Source organism: Camponotus vicinus, unplaced genomic scaffold, assembly GCF_025532165.1.
Source record: "Camponotus vicinus isolate PSW18456_S1 unplaced genomic scaffold, iyCamVici1.0 SCAF_4, whole genome shotgun sequence".
NCBI lineage: Eukaryota > Metazoa > Arthropoda > Insecta > Hymenoptera > Formicidae > Camponotus > Camponotus vicinus.
In genome coordinates this window covers 16,944,263-16,964,756 of record NW_028141976.1, presented here as the reverse complement: position 1 = coordinate 16,964,756, position 20,494 = coordinate 16,944,263, and the positions used below count along the sequence as shown (strand labels likewise).

Here is a 20,494-nt window from a genome sequence, read left to right as displayed (position 1 = left end):
CGAGCTTGTGAATGAGAGAGAACGATAATAGCGCGAAGAGAACGCATACGAAAGAGAACTATAATATCGCGAGAACAACGTGTGCGAGAGAGAACGATAATAGCTAAGATAACGCGTGCGAGCGAGAACGAAGATATCGCGAGACTTACAACTAACGCGAGACTTATTGTTAGAACGATAGCGCGTACGAAAGAGAGAGAACGATAAATTCTTACAATTAGCGCAAGAGAGACGCAAAGGATGGGAACGCAAGGAGAGGCGCGTAAATAAATACATTTCTTTTCAATACTAAATATAACATTTATTTTAAAATGTGTGTGTGTGTATTATACAATTTGTGTGTGTGTGTGTGTGTGTGTGTGTGTGTGTGTGTGTGTGTGTGTGTGTGTCTAATAAAATAATAATATAATAATATAAAATTTAAAATTTAAAAAATATAATAATAATAAGAATAGTAATATAATAATATAAAATTTAAAATTTAAAAAATATAATAATAATAAGAATAGTAATATAATAATAAAATAAAAATATAAAAATATAAAATACATGGGGAGGCCGCTCCTGCAACAGAAAAAGAGACATTTCATTAGCTTTATTTTAATAATTAATAATAAAAATTATAAAAAATAGATATACCTTAGCCCCCTGGGGCTACTAAGTCCTCCCACTCCTCCTCTTCTTCCCAATCTTCCTCTTCTTGGACCCATATCTCTTCTTCTATTTCTTCGTAGGGCTCTTCCCCGAAGAGCCGCCGCAGATCAAATATATCTCCATCTAGGCCCTCCGGGGTGTCGCCCCACACGTCTCCAAAATTCTCCCTCTCGGCCCGGCGCACCGCCCGCACCCACTGGCGGTGCTCTATGTTCATGAAGCCCGGTATGCGGACTTCATCCTGGAACTACATAAAAAGTATAATTAATATAAATACAAAATTTTTTACACTTTTTCACAAAATAATCACAAAACACTACTTACGTTCCACGTGAAAGTCATGTTGAGTGCTACGATACATAATATGTCCATCAATTTCGTCTTCCAGTCCTTGTACAATGATGCAAGATGATCCATTGTTTTTTAAACTTTTACACACTTCTTACTCGCGCACTTCTAAACTCTTTCTGATGAGAGAACGAGGTCTCGGCACGAGATTTTATAGCAGAGATGCGACATTATCACCATATCAAAAACGCGTCGTAAGACAAAAGTATACGCGGTCCCATGCAACTCTCAGCGTGGTATATAATATAATATTAATATTATCATATCGCTACTTTGTGAGGAGACAACGAGGTCTCGACACGAAACTTTAGAATAGGGACATATCATTATCGCTTTACCAAAAACGCGTCGTAAGACAAAAGTATGCATGATATAATATAACATTATAATGTGTCAACCCTGCTCGAACGGTCATCGAACGCAAACGAACGCTCGTCGAACGGTCATCGAACGGAAACGAACGCTCGTTGAACGGTAATTGAACGATCATCGAACGGAAATGAACAGTCATCGAACGGAATTGAACGGTAATTGAACACCCGTCGAACGGAAACGAACGCCCGTCGAACGGTAATCGAACGGAAACGAACGGTAATCGAACGGAATTGAACGGTAATTGAACGCCCGTCGAACGGAAACGAATGCCCGTTGAACGGTAATCGAACGGAAACGAACACCCGTTGAACGGTCATCGAACGGTAATTGAACAGTAATCGAACGGAAACAAACGCTCGTCGAACGGTAATTGAACGGTAATCGAACGGAAACGAACGCCCGTCGAACGGAAACAAACGCTCGTTGAACGGGAATGAACGCTCGTCGAACGGTCATCGAACGTAAAACTATATTCAATTATCAAATATTTAAATGTTTTATCATGTACCACAATGTAGTATCGAAATACAATATCTGTGGCAGCTGTGTCGCGTACGGAAACACGATACTGCACACGTACATAGATAGAGATGAGGAAAGAAAGGAGAGAATAAGAAAGACGATAAAAATATATTGCATCATCAATTTATTATAAATATGGATTCGATGAATCATGATGTTTCAACCACCAATTATAAATCTTAAATACATTTTCTAAAGCACAATTTTTTACATGATTTTCACAACGTACAGTATTCTTAACATCTAACTTATTTAAAGAAGCTACATCCTCATAATCTGCATCCAAAGTTTCGATAATCACATCGTTTCTTGCATCATTGTCCAGTATATCGGCTAGCCATTGCCGTTTTTCATGCCCTTTAACGTACACGAGAGGTGACGCATCATCATCCTCCCCCGTTGCACCCATCACCGCTGTCGTAATTAAACGTTTCGATTTCCAATATGAAACGTGTCCATCATTCCACGATAATCCATGGTGATTTTTCATCAACCATAAAACCTGACATCTCTCAGATTTTGTGAGCATGTGCCATGGTTCGGGACATGTAAAAATATAATGAGAAAGTACGGATCCCTTTCTCAGAACAGCAGCTTCCTTCACGACAAAATTTTTCCCAACGATAAATCCTTGTAGATCCACAAACGTTGGCACAGCCATGATGACAAGATCCGATCGCAGACTGATGTCGATCGTCAAACATCTCAATCTTTTATATTTTTTCATATGCAATGGAGGGGATATTTGCTGACTTATGTAATTTTGCGGACTACATTGGTCAATGGATTATATTCGACAACCCGATCGTGCAAGATGAGACAGTAGGCGGTAGTATTCGCCGGTATATTTTCCCTGCATTCAAACTCTATTCTCACGTCCACGGTAGCAGTTTTGACAGACTCGTTTTGTCGCGAGCAATCAATGACCGCGAGAGGACCGCAATGTAGAAACTTTGAAATGGTTAATAGCGTTGCATTATCATCGCATCCATAATAAGATTTGCGAAAACGAGAGTACATGTTGAATAGAACGGCGAATCTATTTTTTTCAAAATCTAAATTTAAATCATCATAGGGATAAAATTCCGAGTTTAAATAGAGTTTAACGTTGGTTAATTTGCAGTCATCGAATAATGTAACATCTTGTGACACTGAATTCTTTTTACCAGTTTGCAATGCAAAGATCACGTATCGTGGTTTCTCTAGCTGGGAGGCGGCTTTCACGGTCCATGAATGCTTAGTCGTGCTATGCAGCAGAGGAAATTCGTATAGATCCCAAGATCTGAAACTCATATTCAAGTATCGTCCGCTTTCCAACATTCGCAACATCGACAATTTATTAATCTCGTTCAATATTACATGAGGCATACGCCACTGTATCTTGAGTAATTCAATCTCTGCCTCCGACGATGGGTGTCCGAATAGACAATTATTATCGTTGCGCGAACGTATCAAAATCAATTCGTGACGAGCGTTAATCACAACGCGTTTATAATCTTCGCAAAATCCCAGCAGCATGTTGAGCGGTACACAATAGTTGAAATAATTTTTGTCACCATTGTACGTCAAATCCCACGCAGCGTTCTTCAAGTTTATACTTTTCTGGTGCGTTAGAGAGACATAATTTTTGAGCGTCGAAGTTATTCCAACATTTCTGTTGCGATCAATCTCTACTCCGTCGAGTTCGTATCGAAGCTCATCAAACATGAATGCGACGCAATTGTTTCCCAATACAACCTTCATTTCATCATTCGCTTTACGCACATTAAACCTTCCCTCGATGTAAAGAAAGCTTTCGCACGGTAACGTGTACAAATCCTGATGTTGTATAGGTATTCGTATCTCGTCGCTGTATCCAAGCATCGTATTGGCGTACGGATTGTATGTATGAGTCTCAATCTTGACGATGCGATCGTCAAAGACTGGTTCACCTCCGATATTCAAAATATCAATCATTCTTTTCGTACGATGAATCCCAATGATTTTAAAAATTCACGATTCAACGCGCTCAGCTTCTTCTTAATGGCTATCTTATTATTGTCACCCGATACCGCAATAGTATTGTCCCTCGTAAAAGTATTGTCTCTCGCGTGCTCCGTTTCGTTCAGCACGAGCATACTATGTTTGTCGCCGCCGTATATGCAATCTTACGGTAATTTCCTCTCCTCGAAAATCGAGCAATCGACCTCTTTGATCCACAATACGTATTGTTAAATCCGTAATGCTCCGTACGATGATCGGCAGGTAAATGATCTGTGCCGGCGTTTCCGATATCTTATATCCTGGTGGTACGCTCGGTGAAAATTCATGTATTGTGTGTACGCGCATGCCATTGCTGTACGCACCAGTAGTCATGTTACATTGTATACGAATAATATTTACGTTTATAATATTAACTGGTTCGTCCGATTCGTACCACTCGCGAGGTTGCAATATACGATTCGATGAGAATCCAAGCAAGGATCCTACATTGTTGGGTTTGGTAAAGTTTATTCTGTAGGCACATTTGATTTCGCTCTTTAGCGTGCTATGATTGGCGCGGAGCGCTATTGGATATTCCTCATCATAATCGTTTTCAACATCTCTGGAAAGGTGTTCATCTTGCAAAATTGCACGTTTGAGATAGTCATTTATAGCGTGCAATTCGTACGATCCTTCGGGAATCGTAATTTCCTTGTCGTCGTTGCCAAAGTAAAATTTATTATTCAAAAAATTTACGTTTGGAATCGTATGATAAGTTTCAAAATCCGTTAATCCAAGCTCGTAATCGGCATCAGTCAAATCTATAGCGGGAAAATAGCTTACAGCGAGAACGCTGCTTCTGCCAGTCAACGTAAGTGTCAGTGACATGTCGAACGAATACTGAGTCATGACGATGGATTGTCAGGCTTTAAATTGATCGTCGACTGTTTGAAGAAATTTTAAACACAACTGTCCACAGATGCTCTGATTGTAACTTTGATAAGATGCATAATTGTATTCAATTTTCACTCGTCCGAAATATCGCACAAGTTCCTTAGGTGGTCGAAGGTTTCCAAAACTGTCGAAATATACGACACGATCTCCCCTCTTTGCGTACGCTACCCAATGAGTACCGGGACCATCAACGTCATCCAAATTGACGATACCGCTCTCGTTTCGTCGTACACCGCTTATTGGTAAATTATTGCGCATGAAAACACCTCTAAAGAACGGTATGTGCATACGTTTCGCCAATTGTTCCAATTGCACGTTAGTTGTCGCACCCGTAGGCATTTTTAATGTTTTTTCGACGTTTTTTTTTTTCTCTTAGACTTTGTTGAGAATCCCTGTCCACGCTTGTACGGAGCAAGATAAAGTCCGCGACCTTCCATAGCGCGATTGTGACGCTGCAACTCTTCCAGCTGACGTTGCGCCGCCTTGCTATCGTTTACCGCCTTTGCGATTCCCGCCGCACCGCCGGCCAAAGAACCGACAACTCCCAACAACGGTAAAAGTGGTAAAATACCACCACGTTTCGCTACTGGAAGTATTCGTTTTTTCCTCCTCTTTGTCGTCGATGGCTTTTTCATCCCCATGCCGAGTTTTGTCTTTGCCTTCATTGCCGCCCAAACAGTCGTAGCGGCTGCTCTTTCGCCAAGAGTCGAATCCCTCGCGGTAATGCGTTCTCGCGCTCTTGCAGCTAGTATGCGATCCGCGACGTGTCGTTGACCGAGGTCGTTGCTTCGCGAGTAAGCAATGTCGTGCTCGCGACAAGCGGCGTCCAATGGATTGACGCCTCGATCGCCTCTAGCCAATCGTTTCTCTAATCGTGTTCCCGGGCCGCAAAACTGATAACCGGGAATATGTAATTCGATGGGAAGCGCGTTTATCGCACGATTTAAGAGACCGCTACCTCTTACGATTCTCGCTGACATTCGTAGCAATCTTTTATTAACGGTGGCGGACCGTCGATGTGCGTTCGCTGCCACGGCTGATTGTAATGTCGCATGCACGAACGATATTGTCGAACCTCCGAATCAGCTTTTATATATTCTGGAAGCTTGTCCCACAATCGTTCCACGTAATCACCAAAATTTTGTAGTAAAACAATCTTTGGGATATACTGCAGTTGTTCAGCGGTAAGCCGGAAAATGTCTCTTTCATCCGACAGAAGGAGAAACATTTTGATACTGAACGGTTTCGAGTTGAGACACCTCTATAAATAGGTCTCCCCCTCGTGATCATTTGCAAAATTGATTCGAAAGAGAAAACATGCGGTTCGTGCGACAAGCGCGGATAATCAAAGTATCAAATTTCGATGATAGACTAATATCGGAGAAAAAAGTACGCAAGCATGGAAACATGCTACCGACTACTATACGCGGTATCGTTTGCGGCCCTTCAAACTGCGGTAAGACAAACGTGTTGATTAGTTTGATAGAAAGTCCATATGGTGTACGTTTCGAGAACATGTACGTATACTCGAAATCGCTTCAACAACCGAAATATAGATATTTGGAAAATTTACTAGCACCTATAGACGAAATTGGTTATTTTACATTCTCTAATAACAGCGATGTCATTCCACCGAGCGAGGCGCTTCCGAATTCCATCTTTATCTTTGATGACGTGGCATGTGACAAGCAAGATACGATAAGAGAATACTTTGCAATGGGTCGACACTCGAGCGTCGACTGTTTCTATCTTTGTCAAACGTACGCCAAGATACCTAAGCATCTTATACGCGATAATGCGAATCTTTTGATTTTATTTAAACAAGACGGTACAAATTTGAAACATGTGTACAACGATCATGTAAATACCGACATGTCTTACGATGATTTCCGCGCATTGTGTCAGAAATGTTGGCAACGCAAATATGGCTTCGTAGTCATTGATAAAGACAGCATGTTGATCAATGGACGATATAGAAGAGGATTTAACGATTTCGCGATACCGTAAAGCGATCAGTCGTCATCGACACATCGATCGAGCATCATGAACGGCGATCATGAAAAGATTGCGATAGAGATTGCAAAAATGAGCGAATCAATTCGCAAAAAATATCGCGCTTTGAAAACTGGTAAAATGGAGGAAGACGTTGCATTGGAAAGACAATTTAAGCCAATTACCGAACCTTTAAAACAGCTTATCGAAAATACTGTGGAATCTGATGCGCCGAAAATTGAACCATTGAGTTTAACGTTTGGAGAGAAGCACGAGGAAAAAATAAAAGAGTCGAAGCAAGGAATAAAGCGAGCACGGATAAATATGCCGATAAACGATTCGCCGATATATTCGACACCGAATCGATCGAAACGAAGGAAACAATTTTCTAATATGGCTACTGTTTCTACTCCGATAAAAGTACAACCGCGTCAAACAATACCATCCCCGTCCGTCGAAGAAATTTATGAGACCACGCCCGATTCGTTTGTAACATCGGTCCGACATGAATTAGAAACGTCCGAAGGTCAGAAAACGTTCCGAGATCATTTTGGTCCACTAGCGCAAAAATATATAGGAGCTATCATGAGTGTTGATAAAAATAAGAGTATGGATTACGTCTACGGTGTTAAATTTACCAGCGAAGGAATGATGCTCGGTGATAAACGTTTCGATGTGGACATGGAAGATAATATAATTATCGATGGAATAAAATATACGGGATCTGAAGGTATCTACGATTTGATTTTTAGAAAATTTCTTAATCATAAAAAATACACTCAAGACGATTTGTATAAATATCAAAGTATATTAAAAGCAACAAATGCGCATAAACGTGACAACAAAGTTAATAATCCTATTAAAAGTAACAAAGGATACAAGTACAAATATATAATTGCACCATTATTCCCCGATAGAAAGGTGGGAAGAGGTATAGACGCGCCGCACACCATGAGGCTAAGCGACAACATGATCGATTACGTGCATTGGAACGATCCCAACGAATTGGTAGATCGTTTGCGATTGCTGGACGCCTCGCGTCGAGCCGGCAACAATGCTCACGACAATGAAATCTTGTCAATTATCGAAGAACTTCGCGAGGCTGGCATTATTATAAATTAAACTATGCGTCAACGATACATGTCATTCCGTCAAAGTTCTCGGTACCGAAATGTCGATTAATAAATTTGGATTATCGCTCGGAACGTCGAATAATTTGTACTATCAATGGAATGGATTATTGAGAAATTACGTTCGCGATAATGCTCTCTGTCAGACTACTACCGGCTTTGACGCAAGGTCGCGCAAGATTCAACGTGTAGCGCAACCGGAAACTGATACTGACGCCGTCAACAAACGATATGTGGATAAACTTTTGAGAGATCGACAGGGAGAAATTGAGCAAAAAATTATCACGCTTGAAACACACGTGCAGGCGCTACGAATAATGATGGATGAGATAAAGAATGTGCTGAGATATGCAACATCTGACTCGACACAGTAAACGAGACATACTAATATCGCAATATTAATTATGCCTCGATCAAACGTGCGAAAGAAGATAAACACCTCCGAAAAGCGACAACTTGTCGAGGAACTACATGCTCCGGCGAGAAGAAATTTTCCACGAAGACGCGTCATTGTATGCGGATACGACGATCTGTGGCAGGCGGACGTGGTCGACATGCGTTCGTATTCTCGACTCAACAAGGGTCATAAATACATACTCACAGTTATCGATGTGTTGAGCAAGTATGCGTGGGCCGTACCGCTCAAGAGCAAGAGCGGAAACGAAATGTCCGAAACGATCGCAAAGATTATTGGAGACGATAAAAGGTGTCCGAAAAATTTTCAAACCGACAGAGGAAAAGAATTTTACAACGCGAGTGTGCAGAAACTCATGAAGAAACACAACATTAATCATTACTCGACGTATTCCATTATGAAAGCCTCGGTCGTGGAACGATTCAATCGTACTTTGAAAAACAATATGTGGAAAATGTTTACGCTCAACGGAAATTACAAATGGATCGACGAGCTATCTCGACTCGTTGCAGAGTACAATACGCGAAAACATCGCACCATCGGTATGAGACCTGCCGACGTCACTCCAGCGATCGCCGAAAAACTTTTAAATACGGTGTATAGCAACGTAAAAATTGCGGCTCCGACAAAATTTAAAGTAGGCGATTCGGTACGCGTAAGCAAATACAAGACCATCTTTGAAAAAGGTTTCACACCTAATTGGACGACCGAAGTTTTTAAGATTGTCGAGGTGCAGAAAACTAATCCCGCGACATTCATACTCCAAGATTCGCGTGGAGATCCCGTCGCTGGAGGATTCTACGAATACGAATTACAACGCGTCGCTAATCCCGACGTATATCTCGTGGAAAAAATTTTGCGGGAAAAGGGTGATGACGTATACGTGAAATGGTTGGGAATGGATAAATCATACAACTCTTGGATACATAAAAATAGTGTATTATAAATATTTATTAAAATAATATACATATAAACTATATAAATAATTTAATATATAAATATTTAATAATATAAAAATATATAAAATGTATTAAATATAAGAATATATACATGGTTATGTACAAAATATACAATTAATAATAAATAAAATATACATTTATTTACAATGGTATTCTATAATGTCCCCACGGTAACGTATCGGTGGTTTCGGGTACGATATACCGCTTATCGTCGTACGGACTCAGAGCAATTTTCGTCTCGCAGATCGTGTATACTTGGTGCAGTTTAGATCGTATACACGACTGCTGACGCGTCATTTCAATTTCTTCTTTCAAACACCGCATGTAGTCGTCAAACGTTATCGTTCTCGCAACAACGTTACTCTTGACACCTTTAACTTTCTTCGTGTCCTTTTTTCCATTCACTCGTAACGCGTACATCTTTGCTCTGAGCCCGACGAATTCGGTCATTATGGTACCGTTGTTTTCGTCCTTCATCAGGCCCGGTACCTTTTTATTTACAAGCGGTATACCATACGCATTATCCACTGCATAATCGCTCGTGTCGAATCTGATGATATCGCGCTTCATATTCTCATACACATCCGCGCACTCAATGTGATATATGAGACTATCCGTATCGGTGTACATTACCTGGCATTTGTCGCGATACATTGGCGTCATATACTCGTGATGAAACTCGTACAAACATGTCTTGGATATGTCGAGTATGCACATACCCACGTAAATCGGTTTGTAGAATTTCACCTCGAGTTTGCGCAATTCCACAGCGATTAAGTTTTCTGAAAAAACGCTTCTGCTGTGGAAATTTGGTTTCGCGATCATTGCCTCTGCGCCATACCGACCATCCCACTTTGTTAACAATTTAACATCGACACGATTGCGCACATTTTCCATCGTTTTACCAAACACTGCATTGTTCATTAATTTATATAAATTTTTTTCGAAATCATTTTTAGCCAATGTTCTAAAATGTGTATTTAATTCTATGTAATTTCGAAGCCACGGAGATTGTGAAAACTGTAAAATTCGATGTATTTTTGTTACGCGAAGACCGTGACGCGTACACTGCTGCAGGTTGCGATAGTGTATCACGTAACGCTTCTTATCGTATAGCGTTGCAAGCAGTTTAAATTCCCGCTTGCCAGGTGGTTTGTCGCGTGTCGGGCAAAACGGCAGGTCAGTGTGCGCATCGTGAAGATGTTGCGGGTACTCGAGGTCCACTTCGAGGACATAGCCTGTAGGCGAATCTAGCGTGATGGATGATACATCAAAATTGGTCACATCGTCGACCCATTGAAAATTGGCGTAAGGCAACGGTTGACACATTGCCCATCCGTACAAATTATTTACATCAAAGTACATCAAGTACGATGATGGTTTCGATGGATCGTACGACTCCATGTACTTGTTATTAGCGCGAGCGTATCTACCCGAACATTGACTCAGACCGCCGCGTATACCACGTTCGATGAACATAACCATGTCGATGTCAGTAAGCAGCTCGAACGTGATCTTGGTATGTTTCAACATGGCGTCCCACGTGTATCCGGGGAGAGTATAGTAATACGCGGGGTCGAGTCCGTAACTTTCGATACATTTATCTCGAAAGTTTTCGAAAATGTCTGCTAATAACAAGACATCAATTTTAAGATATAAATCGCTATATTCTCCTAGCGTTCGAATGGAGAATCGCGTCCAGATGTTCTCGGCGTGCGCGTAATCGCTCTCGGATACAGTGTCACCGGTCAAGGAACTGTAAAACGATTCGCGCGGTGGTAAACACGTATCTTGCAACCTCTCTACAGAGTCGATGTATTCGTACGGAAATACACCTTTTCGCGTTAACAAATTGAAATTTTCTGTTGATAAATTTTGAAATTCTGATTTTAAAATTTTGAGTTTATCTTTGTCCAAAAACGATGCCAATTTGTCGAGACTCGATGCGAGAAATTTGAATGAATCGATGAAACGTAATTTTACATGATTTTTTGATTCTTCATCCATACAAACATCTTTTGTAAACGAAATATATTTCTCTTTTGTTATCGGAAGTAACTCGATTTTCCCTTCGAACGATGTGGCTATTTCCTCGATAATGAAATGTGAATCATAACCGGATAAATTGTGAAAAACTATGGGAATACAAAAAGATTCTTTATAATTTAAATTGCAATTTGAGTGTGCTGGACCTCTGTACCGCCCGGTCAGATGGCAATGATCGCGAACGCGTGTATCGTCTTGCACGAACGGTTTTTCGCATATATGACATTGAGTGGCGCTATGGAATTTCTCCCACTCTTCGGACGTCAAATTTACCATGGGGACATTTGTTTTTAAAATATTTTTTACACGTAACGCTAAATTTTTGAGGTCTGCGGCGAACCATGCTATACAATCGGCGCTACGACGCGAATGATATGCCGATAAAGATTCGTCGTATGAACAATGTACATAATAAGCTAAACTAAATACTTGGTGATGTTGATATGCGTTTTTCTCTTCTTCCGTCTTGGCCAGAACGCATTCCAGGTCGGCGTAGACCACAAATGGAAGCCGCTCCTTCCGATTAAAGTTGTTGAACGATAACCACTTGTCCTTATCGCTCGGCAATCGGACAGCGCAATCATTCATCTTTCCACAGTCGACCGTATGCGACTGCAACTTGGTGTCCGAATTAAAATAATGCAGGCATCTGTAAAAGAAAAATTTTTTTTAGATTTATATACAATTTGCTACATAACTTATAATTATTCAAATTAAACTTACCGATCGCAGATATATTTTGGATTCTTGTGTTTGCTCAATTGTGAGCTCACGAGCCGGGATAAATTCTTAATCCAAGTGAAATGTCCGACGCTGTTGTCGTCTTCAATGTACAGCAAGTTGATATGCTTATCCCGCTTCTGCTCCGTAAGACGCATCGGGACAATGCTGTTCTTGTCTTCGATGCTGTACACATTTATAGAAATGTCATTGGCAAGTTCAAAATTTTTTATTTGGTTCACAGTCACTGGAAACTCAATGTTCTGGAGATTCAGCACTGTCGTGTAATGCGGGTACGATGATTCCCGATTCGTGTCTCTTTCGGCGGGGTATAGGGCGGCGACCACTGCCCACGCGAAACACGCATTGTCCTTTGATTGTACATTAATCACCGCTCTTTTCAACATAATCTCCCGCGATAATTTGATGTGACACCCCGCACGCATAGGATTATACTTATTTATATTTACAGTTAAATTTAGTATTCGCGACAAAGCCCACCCGCTGTCGCGTTCCTGAAACTCTTCCAGAGACGCTAGGGTGGGTTCGATAACGCGCCGTTCGTACCACTCGCGTAAATCGGATGTGCGAAAGAGTTGATAGTTTCGCGTATTGATACTTTTGTTGGCGTGTTTATCCCCAGCCACGAATTCACCGTTAAATATAGTGTTCACTTTCACATTACAGTGTTTTTTCATAACGTCCTGCACATGTTCTATCACTATGTCTTTGGCGTCATCGAGAAATTGGCGAGGTTCAATGTGATTATAGTTTATCACCGCACCAGTCGATACGCGACTCTCGAACGCCGTATCAATCTCGCGCCACACAAGTCTATTTTGACGCGCGCTACATCCGGCACCCGCGTGTACGAAACGTCCACGTACCGAATTTTTCAACCCTTCGAGGCGCGCGATCCGAGCAATCAGCGATTGTCGATTTCCGATCGATAATCGCGGTCGCTTGATGCGACTTTGCTCTTCCAACGACTCGATGTATTGGTCGCATCGTTGTTCCCACACAATGTAATCTTCCAGCGAATCAATCAATGTGGATTGCTCTCGCAAATTTTGTTCCTCCATATTGTAACACACTTGCGAAATGCGCTTCCCAATGATAGTTCCGGATGTACTTTAGCAAAATTACTGGCGGGGCGTGCCTCTTGATCATGATTTATATACTGTCTCGTGCATATCATCGAACATTCTAGAATGATTTCATCTTAAAAAATTCCCTGGAGTAGCGTCTGCAATTTAACCTTGATAATTTCGCGTTTTGTCACGTACATTTGAAAAATCTAACGTGGTTGCATCGGGAGCAGCCGTAAAACGGCGCTTGATTTTAGCACATTCAGCTAAATCTTTGTCTAGGGGTGATGTGCGTTTTAACCTTGGCGGTTAATCTTTGTTCCGATGCACATCTTAACCTTGAAAATTTCGCGTTTTGTCACGTACATTTGAAAAATCTGACGTGATTGCATCAGGAGCAGCCGTACATCGACGCTCGATTTTAGCGCATTCAGCTAAATCTTTGTTCTGATGCGCAATTTAACCTTGAAAATTTTACGTTTTGTCACGTACATTTGAAAAAATCTGACGTGGTTGCGTCGGGAGCAGCCGTACATCGGCGCACGATTTTAGCACATTCAGCTAAATCTTTGTCTAGGGGTGATGTGTGTTTTAACCTTGACGGCATGATTTATATACTGTCTCATGCATATCATCGAACATTCTAGAATGATTTCATCTTAAAAAATTCCCGGAGTAACGTTTGCAATTTAACCTTGATAATTTCGCGTTTTGTCACATACATTTGAAAAATCTAACGTGGTTGCGTCGGGAGCAGCCGTACACCGGCGCTCGATTTTAGCGAATTCAGCTAAATCTTTGTTCTAGGGATGATGATGTCATCGCAGCCGTATATCGGCGCGACAAAATTTTAGAGGAAATTAAAATGTCGTGTCAGCAATAATCCCCTCTACATTGCAATTTGCGATACTATTTGAATTGATATTAATTCTAATACGATCAGTATTGCATCAATCGCGCGTGTGAAAGGTTCACTGAAGAAATCAACATGAATTTTTACGTTCCGATTCGAAACGGTGAAACTCCACCGTGTAAGAAGCAAAAATGTGACACGTAAGTTTCGATCTTTAAATATTTAATTATTTAATTTTTTTAAATATTGATCTAATTTATATATTTTTATAGCATTCAGCCTCGTCGTGCGACTCGCATACTTGGAAGAAGATACGCTCTAACCCCAACGTCGTACAAGTATTTGGACATTGGAATAAGCGTTGGAGCTGTGTCGTACGTGGAACTGATTCTCGGTGATAATCGAGGCAATCAAATAGTGTTGCCTTTTTCAACGTGGAATTTGTTGATGCAGAAGCAAGCAGACATTGAACAATTTCTACAATCGACTGCTCTCGCATTAAGGATTGGAGATTTATCGATCGAAATGTATCAATCGAAAATTGTAAAACTCACATTATGTGACAATTCTTTGTACATGAAACCACCGACATTATTACATTTATTTAATTTTGAAAATTGTATCGATCATATGCATAATTGGTTATGCGAGAATACGTATCTCGTAAATGAAAAATTTAAACAATTTGAAACTGTTTTACGACGTAACAATATTACTACTGTATGCGATGCTGTAAAAACGATACGTGATAGTGACGTCTTTAACAGCGAATCATTAATCGATTGCGAATTATTAACATGTGCTGTAAATGATATTCTTTACGATGCGTGCAATAAATAATTATTTTTATTCCATCTATGATTTTAATTCTTTCCTTCCATACGAATAAGAATAGTTATACTTTTCTCAACACGCTCCGCTAAAGATGTAGAGAAATGCTGAGGTAGATGAGACGTGATGCTCTAGTTGGAATGAGACAAAAGATATTAAAAGATATATAATGAAGAGGAGCCTGCGACATTAGAATATTATTTCTTTCGTTGTTCTGTGCTTGTCACAAAGTTGTGGAGAGTGTGTGAGGAAGAAAAGTGAACAAAATTATGTGTATTCCTAAACCATACAAACCGAGGTCCGATCCTCGCTTTTACTCTGATCTCCCGAGAATACACATTGCAAAATGTTTCTGGACCGAATCCTACCAACGTCGAAACCGACACTACTGCAAGGATTGTCGGTACGGATTTTATCGAAATTATGCATTAAAACATAATTATTTCCACGGGTTCTTCGAGGGACCGTTTACACCGTTTAGGTGCTGTCACTGCGGCACGGAGGTAACGGTGATAAGATCTGTCCTAGACTGCAAGGATTGTTACCAGGAATATTGTCATACGTTCCGTACCCTCAAGAGACAAGGATATGATGTAGATAATATGTCCATCATAGTATATAATACTGACCGAATGGAAATATGGAAGATACATTTTTTACCATCTGAACCTCCTAGTATAGAAGAGCAACGAGAGGAGTTGCTGGAACCTTATTACATGCTGCCTACTCAGAGCGAAAATTCGGCGACGCGTAACGAACTCTTCTTTCAAGAAACATAATTTGTAAGTAACTTTCAATTTATAATATATCAAAAGTTCTAAAATAAATTATTAAAAACTATTCAAATGTCTTTTTCTGTTCCAGGAGCGGCTCCACTCAGCCCGGCACATCGACCCCTTAGCATTCTAGGAGCGGCCTCCTCCTTAGCCCGGCGCACTCCCCCCAAATATATTATTCTTATTATTTTATTATTATATTATTATTATTTTTTTTTTAAATTTTAAATTTTATATTATTATATTATTATTTTATTAGACACACACACACACACACACACACACACACACACACAAATTGTATAATACACGCACACATTTTAAAATAAATGTTATATTTAGTATTGAAAAGAAATGTATTTATTTACGCGCCTCTCCTTGCGTTCCCATCCCTTGCGTCTCTCTTGCGCTAATTGTAAGAATTTATCGTTCTCTCTCTCTTTCGTACGCGCTATCGTTCTAACAATAAGTCTCGCGTTAGTTGTAAGTCTCGCGATATCTTCGTTCTCGCTCGCACGCGTTATCTTAGCTATTATCGTTCTCTCTCGCACACGTTGTTCTCGCGATATTATAGTTCTCTTTCGTATGCGTTCTCTTCGCGCTATTATCGTTCTCTCTCATTCACAAGCTCGTCGCTATCACTCACTTACCTTTGCGTCGTCCTGCTCCCACCTATGTGGCATCTTATAATGCGTCGTCCTTGTCCCACGTTGACGCCATCCTTGTCACATGTTGATGATGTCACGTGTCATCCTTGTCGCACTGTCCTCTTCACACACTTTACGCTATCCTTTTCCCACACGTAGCGCTATTCTTCTCACACCCGTCCCCCCCACCCGCGCGGACCCCCTCGTCCATCGCTCGCGCCGCGGATCCCCCCTACCCGCGCGGACCCCCTCGTCCATCGCTCGCGCCGCGGATCCCCCCTACCCGCGCGGACCCCCTCATCCATCGCGTGACGTCATCATCCCCCGCGTGATGTCATCATCTCCGCGTGACGTCATCATCCCCCGCGTGACGTCATCATCTCCGCGTGACGTCATCATCCCCCGCGTGACGTCATCATCTCCGCGTGACGTCATCATCCCCCGCGTGACGTCATCATCTCCGCGTGACGTCATCATCCCCCGCACGTGACGTCATCATCCCCCGCGTGACGTCATCATCCCCCGCACGTGACGTCACCCCCCCCCGCGTGACGTCACCCCGCGTGACGTCACCCCCCCCCGTGACGTCACCCCCCCCCCCGCCCGCGGTTCCCCCTCGCCCCTCACCCCCCCTCGGAGCCCCTGCGTTAGAAACCTCATAGTCTTACTACTGCTAAGTATTTTTTTCTCTCTTTACTTATATAAAAATAATTACAAATTTTTTAAAAAATTAATAGATAAATAAATAAATTTCAATTAAATTTTATATGACATTTATTTATATGAGAGACATTTTAATCGAAGACTTAAATCTATACAAATAAAAAGTTTATTTAAGATATATAACATCTAAAAAAAATTTTGCATACAATTGATATAAACTTATTTAATTATTCGTTATTATTGTGAATTATTACAATAAGTAACAAAAAATTTTAAATTAAAAAATAATGGTTTCGTCTTTCCTTTTCAATTATACATGTATAATAAGAAATATATAATAAGAGAGTGTATAATAACTTTGTATATTACATTATACGAGCGTGAATATTTGTTTTGCATAAGTTTGCCTACTTTGTTTATTCGATACAAAAATTTCACAATAATATTGTTTAGGATCACACACCGTCCTGTGCACGAAGGGAAGTTAATGGTTCCTTTGTTTCGTCCGGGCGACTTCCATTTTTCATCGGCATCAGTGCGGCTGGGACCGTCGTTCTTCTTTAATCGGGTTAATCATTTTTGAAGGACCAACCACAGGTGCGTCATACTCCTTGTGACCGTGATATTAAAGAACGTCAGGCATTCGTAGACCGCGTTTCCCGGCTAGAATTAAATTTCTCAGGCGAGGGAAAGCCAGGTTAGATAGTCACCCCGCTCGCAGAGGAATAATGAAACGCCACGAAAGCTGTCGCGCAATTTGTTTTGCATAAGGATGACATTTTTCACTTCGTAGAAAAATGGCCTGATGTTTAGCTCCTAAGTGTCCCTCGGAGATTTGTATTATACGTCTTAATTCTAAGACAAATGATATGTTCCAAATACAATTCTGCATTATCGCACGTTTCTCTTTTAAGCTTCACCTTCCTTGAGTAAGATTAGAAACTTACTCCGGAAAAATGCACGAAAGTCGATTGTATAAAAAATAATTTAAAAGAAAATTGTACTATCTTGTTTGTATCAAAAAACCGTAATGGAAATGCTTGCCGCATACAAAAGTAAATAAATTATATTTTATTATGACATATAGTCTAAAAATATTTTCATTTATCCCTTTTAAGTGACATTACTTGAAGCAAATCTCATCTAGAATGAGGCCCGATAAAAATTCTTCACGTACGATCAGAAGTACACTCGACACGTTGAAACAGCCACACGTGTCAGATATAATTCTTCGTTTCAGCTTCTATAAATTTTCTCGTTAATGTTTTGCCAACAGGACGCATACACGGAACGTATCTCATTCAAGGACGCGCAATATCGCGCACGTTCCTCTTTCAAGCATCGTCTTTCTCAAGTAAAAATAGACTGCGGAAAAATGCACAAAAGTTGATTATGTATAAAAAAAGATTATATAATCTCGTTCATGTAGGAAATATTGATCCAGCTACAAGATATGGCAACGTGCCGGTATATCGAGGGTATTAATTAAACATTTGCGAAGGGCAGGTTTGAACAGTAGGTAGGTAGGTGGATCGTGGATGGCCGACATAGCTAACTGGAGAGACCTTTGAGCACCGACTTCGACTCGGGAGATCTGTAAACCAATTAGTAACGCCTCGTCGATACGAAGGGCTAAGTCGTGCTAACCGGATCGTTCGGTTAAACTGCTTACTTGATTACAACGTTAGTTAGTGTCACTGTAGTCGCCCGTCGACGTTGGTGATACCCCTAAATTCCGATCACGTAGAGAACCGCCAATTTTTGGCGCTTGGGAACGCTTCGGCTGTCACGCAATGTCGCAAACGCAATTTTATCGAGCAAAATTCATTCTCGTATCTGCAGCAAATTTATACGTCGCTGCAACATTTTCGCTTGAGTCGGTATAATTCGCTAATTCGCGCTATAATCAAACTCTAAAAAATTGTTAGTCACTTCTATAGAGTTTTAATATTATTTAGATTATATAGAGTTCATTAAGCGAATTATTTCGAATTAAAGAAGATTAGATAAAAATTGTTTTATCCCGCGAATCGTGAAATATTTATATATTCGTGTGAAAATATTATTTCTATAAAATAGTAATACGAAACGGGAAAAAGCGAGGCACGAAAAAAATTCGCTTATATGTACACATTCCCGATTGTAAATATCCTTTTATTAAGTCGTATAGAATGCATCATAGAATGTGGCATAATAGTAAGAATATAAGGGAGGACTTATAACTCCGGAATTGTAAACTCCTCGCTATATTGCGAACGTATCCCGACTAGGGTCACTCGATATACGCAGAGTTCCGAGCGTACGTGCGTTCACGCGTCCCTCGGGAGATTACAACAAAAACGCGGGGGAAGATGGTACACAGAGGGGCGACTACCAAATTCGAGCTATGTGTATCCGCGCCAGATACTTTTTTCACCCTATGCACGAATGCCCACAGAGCGTTATCACTGCCTTATTAAATTCAAAAATTACTTTTTTAAATAGTATATATGTGCGTTCACATAGCATCATTATAATAGCTGATATTTATATGCCCTATCGCTATATCTGATTGCAATTGTACATTTTTAACGTGCAAATTATGCAAAATTTTCTATATGTTAATAGAATTTCTAAAAATAAAAATTTGGTAGTATGTTTATTTAATTTTTTCTAAATTTCGTGACAAAAACGCGATAAGTATACATAAGGACCAGTTACGTGTTATATGAATTTACTCAAGATACTTTTTCCCTTCCCACTGAAATACACTCGGGACGCAGTAAGTTATTCGAGTCTTACCAAACAGAATGGTTGGTTCGATTGTATACTTTGCCTTTCTTCGTCATTCTCTCTTTCTCTTTTGTATTTAAGAGGGTTTGAAGTATTGTCTTAATTAAAGGCAGTAGCTTAATTATGGCGATGTTATTTGATCTAGTATAGCATGATACGTATTGTTTACACTTTATTTGTGTTTTTCTGACAATAGAAAATTCGCTTATATATTTTAGTATTTAATTATTTTATATCTTTACATGTATGCCGAATAAATTTTCAAAACCGCTTTTTTTCTTTTTTTGATTTAATAAACAACATTTTAATTTTAGGATACTTCTAGTCGCTATTTTTGTTTCGTATTGTCAATGATGTTTTCTACTTTTGGTTGTGTGTCCACACAAGTAGAAATTCAAATACTCGATGTGTTTACCGATGCTCTCTGTGTATCTTTCTCTCTCGAAACTCCATTAATGCTGACATCGGAAATTTTGAATCGCTTCCTTTCTAGATACGCAAATATCGCTTGCGGTTTTAAAAGTTTTAATCACATTTCGATATGAATTCTATTATCTTTCTTTGTATGTATTTTTGAGTCTAGACTAATGATATAACTTCTTTTCTTGCAGAGTTCTTTAAAAGTGTTTGAGAAGATTTCTCTTTTTTTTAAGGAATTGTATTGAAACTTTATTTTTCTCAGGATACTTTGCAATTACCAAAATAGAAGCCAATTTAGAGAAGAATGACAGTTATTTCAATAAGATATTGAACATGCCAGTGAATTTATGCTCGACACGTATGCGAA

General features: G+C 40.1%; 2 protein-coding genes across 3 annotated transcripts; both read right to left on the bottom strand.

Moving 5' to 3' along the window:
- Positions 1–373: 373 nt before the first annotated feature.
- LOC145970265 (uncharacterized) lies at positions 374–1,905 on the bottom strand. Of its 2 annotated transcripts, XM_083096847.1 has the most exons (3): positions 979–1,905; positions 640–901; positions 374–564 (listed from the first exon to the last, which is right to left on the bottom strand). In XM_083096847.1, exons 1-2 carry the CDS (start codon positions 1,069–1,071, stop codon positions 641–643), a joined length of 354 nt encoding a protein of 117 aa, XP_082952973.1. In that variant the 5' UTR covers positions 1,072–1,905; the 3' UTR covers positions 374–564; position 640. The 2 variants fall into 2 exon arrangements, with proteins under 2 accessions (XP_082952973.1, XP_082952972.1); XM_083096846.1 differs by having other exon boundaries at positions 374–901.
- A 7,511-nt stretch (positions 1,906–9,416) lies between these two features.
- Positions 9,417–12,484, bottom strand: LOC145970661 (uncharacterized). Its single transcript, XM_083097532.1, has 2 exons — positions 12,081–12,484; positions 9,417–12,006 (listed from the first exon to the last, which is right to left on the bottom strand). Exons 1-2 carry the CDS (start codon positions 12,482–12,484, stop codon positions 9,453–9,455), a joined length of 2,958 nt encoding a protein of 985 aa, XP_082953658.1. The 3' UTR covers positions 9,417–9,452.
- Between the last annotated feature and the right edge of the window lie 8,010 nt (positions 12,485–20,494).

Bases quoted from the DNA above. Each gene is read 5' to 3' on its own strand.
- LOC145970265 (XM_083096846.1), bottom strand. From the start codon at position 1,071: ATGGATCATCTTGCATCATTGTACAAGGACTGGAAGACGAAATTGATG. The intron at 902-978 runs GTAAGTAGTGTT...CTTTTTATGTAG, and splicing joins ACATGACTTTCACGTGGAAC to TTCCAGGATGAAGTCCGCAT.
- LOC145970661 (XM_083097532.1), bottom strand. From the start codon at position 12,484: ATGTTGAAAAGAGCGGTGATTAATGTACAATCAAAGGACAATGCGTGT. The intron at 12,007-12,080 runs GTAAGTTTAATT...TTTCTTTTACAG, and splicing joins CCAAAATATATCTGCGATCG to ATGCCTGCATTATTTTAATT.